Here is a 17702-nt window from a genome sequence, read left to right on the forward strand (position 1 = left end):
ACTCTGTTATAGATCTCTTCTTATTCTTCATAAGATGTACATAAATTAATTATGTCTCACAAAACCAAAACATCTAAAAAATCATTGAAACGCTTTATTACACGATCCTCTTATAATTATAACAACCACTTCATAGCTTCATAACTTCACATAATGAGTAGTTTAGTTAAAAAGGGGAGTCAGTTTACCCCAAAGCTTAAAAAGGCCATTAGAAGAAAACCAATATCAAAGTCAGGGTCTGAAGCACCAACTCCAGAATCAACTCAAATTAGTCATAATGATTTACCACCACCATCTAGTAGAAGAACTTCAATAAGTCATAGACAATTAGAAACTCCACCATCTACTCAAATACCAGAGAAAAAACAACCAAGATCAAGTTTTACTTTAAATGCGGTCAAACAAACCACCAATACAGAAGAAGAAATTGTTGATCCAATAGATAAGTCACAAATAGTAGAATCTGCAATAATAGATAGTGATGAGGATGAAGAACTAAAACAACCTCCAACAGCAACAACAACTAGAAAAAATTCAGTAAGTCAAAGAAGATTATCAGGTATAAATCAACACCAGCCAGGACAAAGAAGTAGATCAGCGTCAATTTCACTTCGGCCTCATGAAGATGGTCATTCTATTCATCATTCAGCCAAAATTATTATACCGACAACTTCAACCAAACCCAAAAGAAGAAGATCACTGGTAAATAGTAATAGAAATAAAAGACCTTCAATATCAGCTACTGCACCAATAATAGCAACAACTGCACCAGCTTTAAAACCGTCAACCACCGCCAAAGTTATAAACTTACAACCACCGAAAGACAAAGATTCAATCGCAACAGCAAAAGCAGGAGCAGCACCAATAAGTTTGATAATAAATAATGAACAAGAAAAGGAAAATGAAAATAGAGTTGGTAAAGTAAATGAAGTATTAGTTAGTGAAAATGCAGTAAGTAAAGAATTTGTTGTGGGTATAGATCCCAAATCTAACAAGTTACGAAAATTTAGAAGAAAAGGTGTGCCGAAAAAAGAGATTAAAGACGAATGTGGATTTAGTAAAATTTCAGATATCTCACTTGATGATTATTTACCGGAAGAACCTGATAACCTTATTACAACAGTTACTAGTATTAGTCAATTGCCAGCTGGGATCAAAGACGAAGATATTGGCTTATATGGAGAATTAAAGTATGAGTATGATGGAATGACGATGGCAGATTTGTGTAAACCAACCATTAAGATTGGACAAGTTAGTACCAATTTTACTTTAGTTCAAGAAGCCGAAAAACAACTAAAACAAAGAAGGTTACAAAGAAGATTAGATAGAGATAGAGCAAGAGCTGAAGGAATATCAGTAGAAGAAGCAACCCTAAAGAATGAAGGTAGAACTGAAGAAGAAATTAGAGAAGAACAATTACAAAATGCAAACAAAACCAAAAATAAAAATGATGATGAACTACTAGGTGCAGATTATGAACCACCAGCAAGCTCAACTGCATTACAGTTAACAATAGTTGATGGTAAAATTAGTTATAATGAAGAATCACAAGTTGTTATAAAACCAAGAGCTGATACTTCTGGAAGATCAGTGGAAGAATCAAACCCTTATGCAAATCCAATAACATCAACCACATACAGCAAAAGAACTTACACTGACAAATGGACTCCAAAAGAATTAAATGACTTTTATCAAGCTTTAAGTATGTTTGGTACAGATTTTTCATTAATTTCTCAATTATATCCACATAGAACAAGAAAACAAATAAAATCGAAATTTGCATTGGAAGAAAGGAAATATCCAGAAGTTATTGAATTAGCATTGAGAAGAAAATTACCGATTGATTTCGAAAAATATTGTCAACAAACAAATAATGACATTAAAACTATTGAACAATATAATGAAGATTTGAAAAAAGTAAGATTAGAGCATGAAGAAAATATGAATGCTATTGCTTTAGCTCGTGAAAGAGCATTTAAAGAAGATGCTGAAGCTAATAGAAGAAGAGAAATTGAAATTAGAACTGGTTCTAAACCAATGACAACTGCTGAAAGAAGAAAAGAATTACGTAAAAATGAAACTGTTGTTGGTTCAATTGATGATAAAAAGAAAGAAAAACAAGGATTAAATTAATTCTAATAAATATATTAAAGTTGATCTATCATTTTACAAAATATTTCTAATGCTTTTGGATCTTCTAGTAAACCCTTAGCATACCAAATTGCATCACTTTGTAAACCTAAACTCATATTTTCTACTTTAGTTTTTTTTAAACTTGAAATTTTTTCATATTCCTTTGCTTCAATTTCTGCATTATCAACAATTTCTTTAGGTATTCCACACATTAATGCAACATTCATTCCAAATGATCCAGGTGCTACGCCTGATTCTAATTTATAAAGGAACGTAATTTTTCTTGAATCTTGATCAAGTATAATCCCCATTCTCAATGGTTTAACTTGTGGATGTGTTTTGAAAGACAATCCCAAGGTATTATAATGTGTTGCAAAAAATCCAATTGGTCTTATATGAGTAGCTAAATGATGTAAAACAGCTTCTGCAATAGCAAAACCATCAGTAGTTGAACCACCTCTTCCTAGTTCATCAATTATAACAAAGGATTTCTGGGTAGCATAATCCAAGATTTTTTTAGTTTCTGATAATTCAACAAAAAAAGTAGATTTGCCTTGCATTATATTATCATTTGCACCCAATCTTGTCATTATTCTATCAACTGGAGTTAATTTTGCTAATCGTGAAGGTACATAACAACCAATTTGACTCATTAATATAGCTAGTGCAGTTGTTCTCATTATAGTAGATTTACCAGCAGCATTTGCACCAGTTAATAATCCAAAATTTGGTTCATCACCACCTAACTTTATATCATTCGGTATAAACTCTTTAGTTCCAACAAAACAAGGATGTCTTAATTCTTGGAAATCCACCAATCCTTGATCACTTTCAACAAAAGTTGGACGACATGATGGGTATCCAATTGATTCTGAAACCAGAGTCAAAGCTAATATACAATCAATGTTAGCAATTGTAGTTATCACTTTCATCCATGTTTGGTAGTGTTGATCAAATCTTTCATACATTCTTAATTTGAGTGTATCACATACCAGTTTATGAATTTCTCTTTGTTCCAATAATTTTCTTGCTAACTCTTTAACTTCTGGTGACCAAAATCTTTTAGTTGTTTTTGTTGCACCCATTGTATCCCAACTTTGCGGAACATTTTTGACTAGTTTTAATGGTAATTCGATAAGATAAATTTCTTTACCTATATCACGATAAATAATTTCCTGTGATCTATACTGCTTTTTGTAATCTTTCAATTTTTGATTCAATTGAGCTTCTATATCACTCATTATAGTTTGAGAATTATCAAATTCTTCATCAACACCTTCAGCTGGTATAATTATATCATTTTTAGCTTCTTGCCTATTGAAAGCATCTTCCCATTCTGAAATATAGCCTGCCATTTCCTCAGGGAAGTTTTTTAAGAACTTGTATAATATACCACATTCAACATTTGCAAATTCTAATAAAGTATTAGAAAATTTGGCAATGTTTTCAAAACTTTCAATAACTTTGAGGAAATCTTTAAACCTAAGGGTTCTACCATGGATTCTTGCAATTAATCTTTCTAGATCTGGTAAATTGGCAAGGCATTCTTGTAATACAGCTCTTATTTCTAAACCATCACCCAACAAGAATTCAACTGAATCATATCTATCATTTATATCTGAAATTTTTACCAAGGGGTGTAATACCCATTGTTTCAATAATCTTTTACCAAAAGCTGTTGAAGCACGATTTATTAACTTTAATAAAGTACCTTGATCACTTCCATCATAATTATTATTTAAAATTTCCAAGTTACTTAAAGTAATACCATCCAATATCAAGTGTGATGATTGATTTTTTGATATTTGATAATGATGAATATTACCAAGGCTCATTATACTTTCATCTAATTTTAGGATTTTCAAGTATGATAATAAACCGCCCAATGCATTAAAAGCAACGTATTTATTTTTAAATTCAAGAAGTACCTTAGGGTAATTTGAAAAATCATCCAAATCCTCCGCTGCGTAATATCTTGATTTAACTAAATGCTCTAAAGTTATGTCATAATCCCAAAATTCGGTTATTGGATTTAAGTTGTTCCATATTTGATTATTCGAATGAGCGCAATATTTGAGGATCTTGGTGGCAATTTTACAAAGATTACCCTTTTCACAAATGACTTCTTTAGGTCTAACCTGAGTAATTAAAGTTTCTAATTTTGTACATTCAGCATCATCTTCTAATTCAACTAAACTCAATTCAGAAGTTGCAGTATCAACAAAAGCCACTCCAAAAATTTTAGAACCATCTTCTTGTGTTTGTTCTTTTATACTTAGACAGTAAGTTGCCATATCATCAGTTATCATTTCCAAATTAGTTAAAGTACCACCAGTTAAAACATTTGTTAATTCCCTTTTGATAATTTTTTCTTCTTTTGACCCACCACCTCTAATATCTTTACTTAGTTGACTTTCAATTTGATCAACTTTTGCAACTTTGTACCCTTGTTTTATAAATTCATTTGACCAATAATCAAATGACATGTGGGGAATACCTGCTAATTTCATATTTGCTCTCCCACCACCTGCAATTTTTAAATCGAATTGTGTATTTGCAATAGCTGCATCATTTTCATATAATTCATAAAATTTTCCCTTTTGGAAAAACACCACTGTGTTCCAATATTTAGATTTAATTTCCCAGTATTGTTTTTCAAAGTTGGTAAATTTTGACCATGCAGATTGTGGGATATATAAAGTTCTTGGATCATAATCAGGGTGGTCTATATCACGTTTTTCAGCATCTTTAATATTGATTAACCATTGATATCTTTCTTCATTTTGCTTTTCAAAGTTTTTCTTTTGTGATACTGGTTTAGACAGGTACTGTTGCGGCTTATAATTTGAATTATCATAAGATGATGCTGCATGAAATTTTTCAGTTAAATTTGATGAACAAGTCTTGGTAGATGGTGGTTTATTAATAGTAATTTTCTTTCTTGGTTTTGAAATTTCTTTTTCTTCTTCAGAATCTTGTTTATCTTCTTCTTCAAGATCATCTTCTACGACAAAATCATCCAAATCTTCATCTTCCAGTACTGGTTTGAAATCACCATCAATATCATCATCTCCATCACTATCAACAGGTAGAATCTTTCTTTTCTTTCTGGTGGTTATTTCTACTTCTGATTCACTTTCTGACTCATTATAATTTATTTTTCTTGCGCCTCTTTTATTTGTAAGTACTGGTGACGAATTCAAGGTGTGTGTTCTTTCTTTCAATGGTGTTTGTTTTGGTTGAATAAATTCAGGTGGTGAAGTCATACTCGATGTAAAATGATCTTCATTTTCTTGTAACATTGTATTATCATTTTCTTTATCACTTGATGCTTCTTCTTGTTTTATTGATGTTTTGGAACTTAAAGGTGAAGATATTATAGGTATTTTATTCTCTTTTGGTTTTTCAATTGATGATATTGGTCTGAAAAATGACATTAAAGAGGATTGCTTCTTTGTTCCAGAAGAACCTGTTTGAATTGTGGTGGTTTTGGCAGGTGTTTTGATCTTCCCCATTCTCAGTGCTATTATAGGTAGTAAATAAAGTTAATGAATATAGGTGATATGGTTGGAAAATGTTAGAATTTAATTAATCTAAATGATTACAAATTTGGTTGTAAAAATAAATTATATTAAAGTTAAGTATTTGTACTACTTTAATAAATCGCGTCTATAAATTTTAATTTCGTGTATCTATATTGGTAGCATCGATTCTACGTTTTTGTGATTTATCATAATAAATTATTTTGCACCCAAACATAACTTAAAAATAAAATCATTCAATAACCACGAATGAATTTCTTGATTATAATATTTTTTATTAATTCAGTTATTTCAACTATACCTGACCCAAATCCTTCTTATCAAGAACATCCCATTTTTAAAATTACTTCCAAAACTCATGATAAATCAATAATTATTGATTTTTTACAAAATGTTGCAAATAAAATAACAATATCACCAACAAATTTATCAAAATTTCAATTATGGTCAACTTCCGTAAGTTCATCAAAAGTTTCACCAACTTTGCAAGAACAAAAATGTATTGAAAATACAATAATTAAATATTTTATAAGATCATTAAAATTAACAGACAAAATTTATGAAGCAAGTGAATGTAGAATTAATTTAAATCCCAAAATGAAAAGTATTCTACAACCCTCGGAAAATATTCATAATTTGATTTTAAGAGATGATAATCTAATTGATACTCAATTGAAATATGTTTTAATTGATGAATTTAACAGATATGAACAATTCAAACAATTTAAGTTCAATGATTTTGAATATTTAAATTACAATCTTAATTGTTTAATTGATTTTCAGCAATTAATGCAAGTCGAATTTAAAGAAACTGTTATTGAAGTTAATTTAGAACAAAGAGTTGAAGTTGATGATTCTTGTGGATTTTTAAATATAAATTCAAATTTTATTGGTACTTCAATTGATTATATCTTTAATTATGTTCCACTAAATGGTACTTTTTATTGTAGAAAAGGTAAAAGTAAATCATGTAATAGAGCAATAGCTGATTCATCAAATTCTAGATATAAATTACCAGAACTATAAATAGTAATTATTTTTTAATATGAAATTTTACAATTTCTATTGCAGCAATTGAATCCTCTGCACTATCATGCTCTCCGATTTGAATATTTTTACTAAGGTACTTAAAAGCTAAATCTTTTAAACTCCATCTAAATGTAGCACTTGTTTCGAATTTGGGGTATAATATTGAAGTATCTATGATATTATTATGAATCAATCTCATTGAGTTCATATCATTTTCTAGTCCATGACCTATTAGAATTGTATTTTGATCCATAATTTCTCCTAATTTTTGCATCAGTTCATTAAAATTTATAAATTTTTCATCAATTTTGGATATTCCTGAATATCTTGTATTTAAATCAACAACTTCACCAAATGGTAAAACATATATGTCTAAAACAGTTTTTAATGTAAAATAATCAACCGCTGTAATTCTCATCAACTCAAATCCCTTTGTGGTGAACCCCATTTCACAATCTATACCAAGAACTTGAAATTGTGCTTTACTTCTGAATATTTCAGTTGTATATCTATAAGGGAGTAATGATTGTTTTTCTTCCGGTAGTGTGACTTGATATACATGATGATCTGAACTTTCACATGGAGTTTGACTATCTTGAGGAGCCATACAACAATCATAATACCTCAGTTTTTCTCCAACTTTACGACGTAATTTCCCATGATGAAATAGACATTTAATTTTATCTAGTTGTTGACTTAATTTGAATTCTGTTCCACATCTACTACATATTCTAGTTAAGTTGGTGTTAGGTTTTGACGTTGGTGGTTTTATAATATATCCAAATTTTTGTAACTTATCTCTTGGTATAATCATTGATTTTAGTATTCTCAATTCTTCTTCACTACTTAGATTATTTTTTCCATTATTTTTATCAAATTTTTCTGGATGCTCCAATTTATATACTGCATTTCTTAATGTCGAAGAATACGTTCTTATCGTGGAATTTTTAGCGATGTCATATTCAAATTCAATTGCTTTTAGTTTTGGTGTTTGAATTGACGGATCCTTCTTCAACATTATACTTGCGATTCTTTCTATGAATTTTTTTCTATCTGGTAGTGGTGCTGGTGAGTTATTGACAGTTTTCGGTAGTATATGTAAAACATCTTTTAACTGTGAATTTGAGTTGACTGTTGAAGTACTTGTAGTTTTGGGCCTTTTATCTTGATCAAAATTCTTGTTATCTAAGGGTCTTTTGAGTGAGTTTGACTCATCAACCTTCTTGTGAGATGATTTGATATATTTCCCATCTATATTTTTAATATTAAATCCCATTAATCTAATAAAAACTATTCTTTCATATTGAATGATAAGTAATAGACGGTGGATCAAATTAGTATATCATAATAATTAATTTGGTAGCTTCTACCTTCTTTACGTTTACCCGGATTGAAAAATATTAATTTATAAACTCATCGCACCAAAATATTTTCCAAGTTTTGATATCTTTCTTTTCTTCTTTTTGGATTCTTTGTCGACTTTACTTCTAGGATCTATTCTATAGTAAACGTCCTTCTTTGATTTTTTCAAAAAAGTCACTGAATCCAACTTGGTTGATGAGTTATGATACCCATATACCCTCAAAGTGAGAAAATGATATGTTTTGCTTAACTATAATCCTTTGCGATTTAGTTATCTATTTATTTTTGCCTTGTAAATCAAATTTTTTAAAGATTTGTGAAGGAGCAATGATCTTTACCTTTTTACTTTATGCTTCTTCGGAGGAAATTGAAATTAGGTGGGTATATGTGGCTGTCTGACAAGTTTCAATTAAAATTAATATTTTTTTTGATACTATGGTCAATGTTTCTAATGTTTTGTCGACCGCAATCATTATTGCTATAATAATTGAAGACTATGCTAAGATAGTTGTCTGGGTCAAATTGTCAAGTGATAATTTGATTGAGAAAGCTTTAAAAACATAATTCTTCATTAATTAAAAAAAAGATTCGAGGTAAGTTCTTCATAATAGACCCCTTTGTCTTAAATAAAACCTGCATATAAGGTGCTGGCTGTATTGCGGTACGGATGTTTGCAAGGGGTCATTTACTAAATCAATAAATATGAGATGAACTTATTGTAAATGGACATAAAGTAAGTCATATTTACCAAGAAGCAAATGATAAACTATCTTGTTCACTTCTAGATCATCAATTTTCTCTTATCAATCAAAACAGTAGAAGTTCTAGGCGAAGTCAATTTTCAAAAATTTTGGTCAATTCACAGATGTTTTAATGCCAAATAAAACAAAATTTCAGTTATGAAATAAATCTCTTTGTAAAACTTCGCAACAAACATATTTGTTGCCATAAATATAATTTCCTTTTAATAATTCACCACATCAACAGTTCTTTACAACATTCATTTTACTTTCTATGAAAAAGTCAAGAAGTAGCTTGATGCTCAATTTTTTTGCGTACCTTTTCCACCAAAACTTAGTGAATGGCATCGTAGATCAAATTTTGTACTACCAAAGGAAGTATGCAAATTTCTAAAGATATATTGACACTAACATTCGACGTTAATCGGACTTATAGTTCCGTTTGTAACTAATTCGACGTATAAAATATTTGAAACGGCAATGTATCAAAACTTGAAACAAAAAGAAAAAAAAAAAAGAAATTTTCACGATTTAATTTAATTTCTTTCTTGTTTCATCTTATTATTATAATTCTAATTATTTCTTAAAAATTTAAACGTCAATTATATCAGCTATTGTCGACCACGATATGAATTAAAATCGTCTTTTATTTAAAAATGTTACAAAACGGGATTCGTAGAATCATAGTAGTTGAAATAGGTTACTAAAATATTTAATGAATAGCCAAATTCATTGATTAGTCCAATAATGCCTTTAGATGTCTTGTTATTGTTTAAATTTTTCTCTTTTTGTATTATGTTAAAATACGCTTATACATATTTATGTAAAATTGAATGTACAATTTATAAATATGTGCCAATTAAAAAATATGTACCAATTTAAAAATGCCAACCAGTTTCCTTAAATATTTACGAAATGCCTCTCATATTGTTAAAAAAAAAATTTTTTTATATGTAAATTAAGAAAATTAAACAAAAGCAGTATAAACTTAGCAAAATCATCTCGTTATGAACTGATAATTAAATTCATATAAAATAATTATAATTCCTTTAATGGAAGGAGTTGACTTTTTCATATTGACACCGAAACGTTTCAATTCTATTTGGTCCTGTCTCATATTAAAAAGGTTGCAAAATAATATCTACTAAAAATGTCTTTTAAAGATTCAAAACTAGAGGATGGTTATTCACTAAATTCATTTCAATTACAATCATCAAAACAAATTAGTGGAGATTCAACAACCACTGGTTATACAGATTATACAGATGAAAAGTCCACCACAAAGGACAATGTATTTATTTCATTTTTCAAATCTTTTCAAATTGTAAATAAAGGTCAAGTTGGTAAGGGAGTCGAAGTATTAACACCAGAAGATAATTTAAAAGTATATCAAGTTAAATTAATAGCGTTGGCATCATGTATTGGTTCAGGTTTATTTATATCAAGTGGATCAGTCATTGCAACTGCAGGTGCAGCAGGTAGTTTCTTAAGTTATTTCATAATTGGAGTTTTGATTTTCTTCATTATACAACATTTAGGTGAAATGACTTCACAATTTCCAGTCAGAGGAAATTTTTTAATTTACAATTCAAGATTTATTGATGAATCTTGGGCTTTTGCAATGAATTGGAATTATTGTTTACAATGGATTGTAACTATACCATTATCTTTGGTATCTGCATCTTTAACTATACAATTTTGGAATGATCAGATTAATGCAGCTGCTTGGGTTGCGATTTTTTGGATTTTCATAGTACTTATCAATGTGTTTGGAGTTAAAGGGTATGGATATGGTGAAAGTGTCTTTAGTATTATTAAAGTTGTTGCAATATTGGGATTTATAATATTTGCAATTATCATTATTGCAGGTGGAGGTGAACAAGGATATATTGGTGGTAGAAACTGGCATCAGCCATTTGCCAAAAATGGATTTAAAGGATTTGTAACCACTTTGGTTAATTCTGCTTTTGCATTTGCAGGAACAGAAATGGCAGCCATAGCAGCAGCTGAAACTTCAAATCCAAGAAAATCTTTGATCAAAGCAACAAAGCAAATCTTTTGGAGAATTTTAATCTTTTATATGTTGGCTATTGTTTTACTTTGTTTTTTAGTTCCATATAATAATCCTCAATTGTTAGGAAACTCAAATTCATCAGCAAGTCCATTTGTTATTGCAATCAAAAATGGAGGTGTCAAAGTTTTACCATCAATTTTTAATGCCGTTATTTTAATTGCAGTCTTATCGGTTGCAAATGCTAGTGTTTTTGCAACTTACAAGCCATTAGTAGCATTAGCTGAAGCTGGTCACGGTCCAAAATTTTTAGCATACATTGATAAAAAAGGTAGACCAATTTTCTCAATTATATTTGCTTTATTGTTTGGTTTAATTGGGTTTGTGTGTGCTTCTAAAAATCAAGAAACTGTATTTGCTTGGTTATTAGCTATAAGTGGATTATCATGTGTATTTATTTGGTTTTCAATTTCATTAGCTCAGGTTAGAGTAAATTATGCTGCAAAAGTTCAAGGTGTTGAAATTTACAAACCTTACAAAGCTATTGGTGGTGATTACGGTGCTTATTTTTCAATGCTTTTGAATGTGTTGATTCTTGTTGGACAATTTTACGTTGCTTTATGGCCAGTTTCTGGTGAAAATTTTCAAGTTGTAACATTTTTTGAAGCTTATTTAGCGGCACCGATTGTTTTAGTTTCATATATTGGTCATAAGGTATGGACAAGAAATTGGAGATTATATATTAAAGCTGAAGATATTGATTTAGTTACAGGTAGAAATTTGGTTGATGTTGACGTTATAAAACAAGAAATGTATGAAGAAAAGGAGGCATGGCTGCAAAAATCTTTCTGGTACAAAGCTTCTCATATTTGGTGTTAGAATTGTGATGAAGTTGCAGATATATATAAACTAATATTTAATGACTTAATGAACACTAATTTATCTGATTTTTGCAATTGTAGTACTCAACTCTGAAACCAGTGTCATGTTTCACATTTCGCGTCTTTATAAATTGTTTCTTGGTGAAAAAACACGTCAAATATTTGATCTACTAAGTTGAAGTAAACAAGATTTGACAACCAGACCAATTGACAAAACTATACCATATGAAGATATGAGTAATGTACAGCTGCTCATAATTGATTTTACCAATTTATCATCGGAGTCCAAAAAGAGGTTTTCAGATGTAAGGCAGGCTTCAGAATCATCAATTAAATTATTAAAATTTATAAATGTAACTACTCCATTAAGAGATATCACTGATGAAAACATCAAATCACAATTATCAAATACTTTAATACTAGCTTGTGATACTGGAAATTTGAAAATTAATAATATTGCAATACCTATAATTCAGAAGTTGTTAAATGTACATGGTATCCCTAATGCAAAACTTGGAGAAATAATTAAATCACTTTCAGAAGCTTCACATTTGGCTGTTGAAATTCAATTAAGAATACTACAATGCTTACCATCTTTCATGCTTGTTTATAGTTCAGAGATGACTGGTGCTACATTACTTGGATTATTAAATGTTTGTTCAAATCTAACATCATCAAATAAATCACCAATTGTTTCAAATGCAGCTTCTGCAACTTTACAACAATTATTCACAAATATTTTTGATAACATTGATGAAGCTCAAATTACAGGAAATAAAGAAATTATTTTGGAGAACGACCAGATCTTGAAAGTTGACAATTTATCATATGAAGGATTTCTTATATTTCAAGATTTAAATAAAATTTTATCAAATAGAAAACCTGAATATTTAATTGAATCGATATATATCAAAAATCAATCTGCATTAGAAATTATAGAGAGCATCATCAGTGGTCACAAAAGACTATTCAACAATCACAAAGAATTATCATTTATACTACGAACTCAAACAGTCCCTGCATTACTTAAAATATTAAACTCACCCACCAAATATTTTCCATTAGTTTTAAGAACAATAAGAGTAATACAAGTACTATTAACGACTCAACTAAATAGTTTGGAGATCGAAATAGAAATTGTAATGTCTTACTTAAATCATTTATCATTAGATAATGCAGATACAAATGGTGAAGCGTTTACTCCGGATTGGGAGAAATTATTAATTCTTGAAATGTATAACAACTTATTTTCCAACTTTAATGTTATAAGATCAATTTATGAAAAATATGATCACGATAACCTGAAGAAAGATGTTTTGAAAGAATTGTTTACGGTGCTAAGTACATACATACTAAATGACAATCAATTTTTAAATGATATGGTCAGACCCACTCCACAATCAAATATAGAGCCTAATACCAATGGAACTACAAAACCACAAAATTTTATATCTGCTGAAAATTCTGGACTCAAAACTTTGTTTGTTGATCATCTAGATAAACAAGAACCACCAATAAACGTTCCAAATTCATATCCAATTTATTTGATATTTGAAATACTAATGAAATTCAGTGAAGGTGTATCTAAGTTTGTCACTAATTTATCAAATAATGAAGACCAAAAGATACTAGAATCGAATGTGGATTTTATCAATGCAATTATGGAATCATCAGCTTCTGAAGTAACTTCACTATTTGAAAGATTTATATATACTTCATTAAATGATGCATTATTTCAAAAAGTTTTAAAGTCATATCAAAATTTCACTCATGCTGTTGGATTATTAGGATTAAATTCAATAAGAGATAATTTATTGTTGAGATTATCGAAAGCAATTACCAATAATGTTTCAAAACATGAAGTTAAAGATGACGTTGAAACATCATCCATTTATGAAGAACAAAAGAAACAATTGATAGCACTTGGAGGATCAATAGTGGAGTCTATAAGTTCAAGTATACAAGGAACCGAATCAAATGGTAATACAGTCTTGTTCAGATCAAGATACTTCAATTCAAGACATGTCCTTTGTTTGAAAACTTTTAGTAATTTAGCAGTTTCTCTTGGATCAACTTTGGGTGAATCATGGTCAATTATTTGGATTACATTACAATGGGTTTCATATTATTTAGATGGACTGGATGAATATAGTGGATTGAAAGAATCAGGTACTGCTCCATCTTCGGCGCCTTTTTCCAGACCTCAACTTACACAAACAGATTTTGGAATTATAGATTTAGCATTTAAAAGATTATTTGATAGCATTAGTGAAATACCGATAGATTCATTTGAAGAAATTTTAAAATGTTTGGGGAATTTAACAGATATTGCTTTGTCAAATGATTTAGACGAAAAACCTAAATTTGGACTTGTTGAATCACCATATAATAAAATATACTATCTTAATAAAATGTTTCAGATAGCTGAATTAAATACAGAAAGATACTTGATAAGAGATGATCAAATTTGGAATTCTTTTACTGCATATATTACCAAATTAGGTTCAAGAAGAGATTTGAATTTTAACTTGAGAACATACATAATTGAATCATTCACTAAAATAATAGGATTAATGGCATTTCAAGGATTTAATAATGATGAACTTATAACTCAAACTGCAGTTAAAACAATAAATGGTTTGAATTTATATTTAATAAACTTATTTAAACAGGGTATACCGAAAGAATTATTAGTATTAAATTGTGAAACAGAAATACATTTGATAATATTAACAAACTTGCATTTTTTAATTGAAAAATATGACATGCATTATCAAAATTCATGGGAAAAAGTATTTGAAATTTTAAATACACCATTTGAAGTTACTGGAACTGATGATTTAAATTTAAAAGAAAAATTTCAATCATTAGTTGAGAAATCATTTGAAACTTTAAAATTAATACTAGATGAATTTTTATTGTCATTACCTTTCCAACAATTGAAAAAATTAATTGATACGTTGATAAATTTTGCAAATCAATCATTTGATTTAAATATTTCTTTTAGTGCAGTAAGTTACTTTTGGTTAATTAGTGATTCATTAAAATCAAGATTATCACAATTTGAAAATAAGAATGTTGAAGCATTACAAAACATTCAACTGGAAAATGACCTAATAACTTATATAAATTCAACAGATGAATCTTATAACTCCTATATTTGTCTTGATTTATATTTACTATTTGGATTAGCTAAGATTTCAAAACAAGAAACTGAAAGAGCTCAAGTTCGAGAGGGTGCAATACAAACATTTTTCCAAATTATTGATTTACATGGTGTTATATTAGAACAAAATTGGAATATGATTTATTCAATCGCATTACCTTGCTTATTTGATATCGTTCCAAAAAAGACAAATAAAGAATGGCAAGAAACTATAAGGTTGTTATTGGAAGGATTTGTTACAATGTATAGAAAATTTTTCCTAACTACAAAGATCAATAACTTAGAAAATAAATGGCAAATGATTATAGATTATATGAATAAATTATTAAACTTAAAGAATATCGATATTGATATGATTGTATTTAAAGCTTTTCAAAACTTAATTGAATCACCAATAGAACTCAATGATGAAATCAGTGAAATGTTATTTAATTTATGGAGTAACTATTCAATTGAATATAACTTAGTAGATATAAATTATCAAGAATCATTAGTTCAATTTATGTTATGCTTTCCAAAACTATATCCAATTATTGAATCGAAACTAACATCAGATCAAGTAAATCAAATTGTTGATGTTTTTAATAAATCAGCAAGATATCCAATATTATCAATGCAACAATCAGATGAGAATAAACCAAGTAAATTACAATCATCAATATTATCAAATATTAATATTATAACTAAAAAAAACGTTCAATTTCAATCAATCATAATACAATTATTATCACAAATTATTATATATCCATATGCAGTAAGACCAAGAATTGAACAAAAATTACGTCCAAAACTATTATCCTCAAAAAATTATAAAATACCAACTTTCAATGCTATTAGTGTATATGGATTAGATATAATACGTGAAAAATTTGAAGAATATGGTTATATTCAATTATTTAATAATGATGATGATATAATTAAATGTGTTAGGTCATTATTAGAACTTATAGAAAATAGAGCCTTGGGTATAAAATCTGAGACCAAACAATCACTTTGGATAGAAGCTCAATTAATTTTAAAAAAGATTATTGAAAATTTAATTTTAAAAGATGAAATTAATGAGGAATTGTGGAGTTTAATTATCAAGAATTTATCACTCACATTTGTTTTCAACAGTGAAGAAAATCAATTGAGTTCAGAAGATGAGTATATAAAAATTCAACAATATAAAGAATCAAGTGAAATTATATTTCCAAAATTAATTAAAGATCAAAATAATATAACTTTTGAATTAATTGAGAATCTTTATTTAAATTCTTACTTATATGATTTAAATGAAGATGAAAAGAAAATAATTAAAATCAAAGATGAAAATGAACAAGAAATTATAGAATCAATAAATACATTAACATCATTTGATTTCAACAAGAATTTTGCTACAATTGAACCAATACATATTCTTCCAAATGAAAAAATTAGATTTAATTGTCTAGTAGAGTTATTTGAATCATTAAAGACATTAAATGCACATAAAGATGAAAAATTTAGATCCAAATTAGAATTGTATATCTTAAAAAGAATTAGTTTTAGTATAAGAAGAATTATATCAGATTTAAAAATATTAGGTAAAAAAAGACCATTACCAATAATACAAAATAAAGAAATTAATTTTATATTAAACCAACTTTTAGAATTGGAAAAAAATATTAAAACTTCAAAAAGTGAAAAAGAATTTAAAAAATTAAATAAATTAATAATTAAATTAATTCCTTATAATTATAGATTTAAAGATTTAGAGAATAATGAATGGATTAATGTATTACAAGATGGTAATGATAATGATGATGAAAAAGGTTAGAGAATTTCTTGTAATGAAACAAAATTACTTTCGTTTAATAAATGTAACAGTAATCCAATATTATGTAATTATCTTGTTTTCCATCGCTACCAACTCTATCAAATAAAGTTCGTAATTCTATTTTTAGATTTAATTTTTGACGTAAATTCACAAAAACAATATTTCAATTAAATATTAACATTGCTTCAACATTGATTAAATAATACTTGAATTCATAACATACTAACTATCAAACTTGAATCTTGGTATTAACGTTAAAAACTCAATCATTTACATTTTATAAATCACATAGATTTAATTCGTCTTAAAATTGATTTATTAAAATTTAGTAATTTGAGGCGCGGTAAATTAAAATTCTCTTGCATAAATAAATTTAATTTAAAATTATTATATTTATTATTATAATATACAATTTTGATTACATTAATTACAAAAAACTATTTAATAAATCAAATAAATAACAGAAAGAACCATAGATGCTTCTCGAGAAATAAGAAGGATATGAAAAGCTTTATTTGAAAGAAATTAAATATACAGATTTTTTTGCATTCATCTTAAATTTTATGTATATTGAATTAATAAAGAAAAATTATAACAAAAAACAAATTTAATTTAATTTAATTAATTCTTCGTAATTTGATATACACGTCCAAATTTTATTATTATATGATATAATAATCCAAGCTTGTACTATTCAAATTTTGAGAGCAATTGACACCAAGAAACAATTGACCACTATTGAAGCATTTCCTCAAAAATGAGTATCTCTAATCTATTTTTGTTTTATTAATTTCTAATGATCTGTTTTAAATTATCCATTTCAATTATTGTGTTACCTTTTAATTTATTTATTTAATTCTTATTTTGATTTATAACAAAAAAATTTTTTTTTTTTTTTTTTTTTTCTATTTGATCTGTTTGTTTAACTCTCTCTCTGTCTTTCTATCTCTCTCTCTCTCCTTTCAATTAAAAATTTGTATATACTAAAAATTATTATTAGTTTATTTTTTTTTTTACAACCAAATTTTTATTAATTTTAT

General features: G+C 27.8%; 6 protein-coding genes across 6 annotated transcripts; 4 read left to right on the forward strand and 2 right to left on the reverse strand. All coding sequences in view use genetic code 12, as the record gives it.

Annotated features, from left to right (window-relative positions):
- Positions 1-153: 153 nt before the first annotated feature.
- KGF54_004038 (transcription factor TFIIIB subunit) lies at positions 154-2133 on the forward strand (the record flags this gene model as incomplete). The annotated part of the gene is made up of 1 exon (XM_051764693.1): positions 154-2133. The coding sequence occupies one exon, from the start codon at positions 154-156 to the stop codon at positions 2131-2133; it is 1980 nt and encodes a 659-aa protein (XP_051618080.1).
- A 14-nt stretch (positions 2134-2147) lies between these two features.
- Positions 2148-5648, reverse strand: MSH6 (mismatch repair ATPase; the record flags this gene model as incomplete). The annotated part of the gene is made up of 1 exon (XM_051764694.1): positions 2148-5648. One exon carries the CDS (start codon positions 5646-5648, stop codon positions 2148-2150), a length of 3501 nt encoding a protein of 1166 aa, XP_051618081.1.
- A 276-nt stretch (positions 5649-5924) lies between these two features.
- Positions 5925-6701, forward strand: KGF54_004040 (uncharacterized protein; the record flags this gene model as incomplete). The annotated part of the gene is made up of 1 exon (XM_051764696.1): positions 5925-6701. The coding sequence occupies one exon, from the start codon at positions 5925-5927 to the stop codon at positions 6699-6701; it is 777 nt and encodes a 258-aa protein (XP_051618082.1).
- Positions 6702-6708: 7 nt separating this feature from the next.
- Positions 6709-7980, reverse strand: REX3 (RNA exonuclease; the record flags this gene model as incomplete). The annotated part of the gene is made up of 1 exon (XM_051764697.1): positions 6709-7980. One exon carries the CDS (start codon positions 7978-7980, stop codon positions 6709-6711), a length of 1272 nt encoding a protein of 423 aa, XP_051618083.1.
- Positions 7981-9956: 1976 nt separating this feature from the next.
- KGF54_004042 (uncharacterized protein) lies at positions 9957-11696 on the forward strand (the record flags this gene model as incomplete). Its single annotated transcript, XM_051764698.1, has 1 exon — positions 9957-11696. One exon carries the CDS (start codon positions 9957-9959, stop codon positions 11694-11696), a length of 1740 nt encoding a protein of 579 aa, XP_051618084.1.
- Positions 11697-11931: 235 nt separating this feature from the next.
- Positions 11932-16662, forward strand: MON2 (Mon2p; the record flags this gene model as incomplete). Its single annotated transcript, XM_051764699.1, has 1 exon — positions 11932-16662. The coding sequence occupies one exon, from the start codon at positions 11932-11934 to the stop codon at positions 16660-16662; it is 4731 nt and encodes a 1576-aa protein (XP_051618085.1).
- Positions 16663-17702: the final 1040 nt, after the last annotated feature.

This window comes from Candida jiufengensis, assembly GCF_024610255.1.
Source record: "Candida jiufengensis strain CBS 10846 chromosome Unknown scaffold1, whole genome shotgun sequence".
NCBI lineage: Eukaryota > Fungi > Ascomycota > Pichiomycetes > Serinales > Debaryomycetaceae > Lodderomyces > Lodderomyces jiufengensis.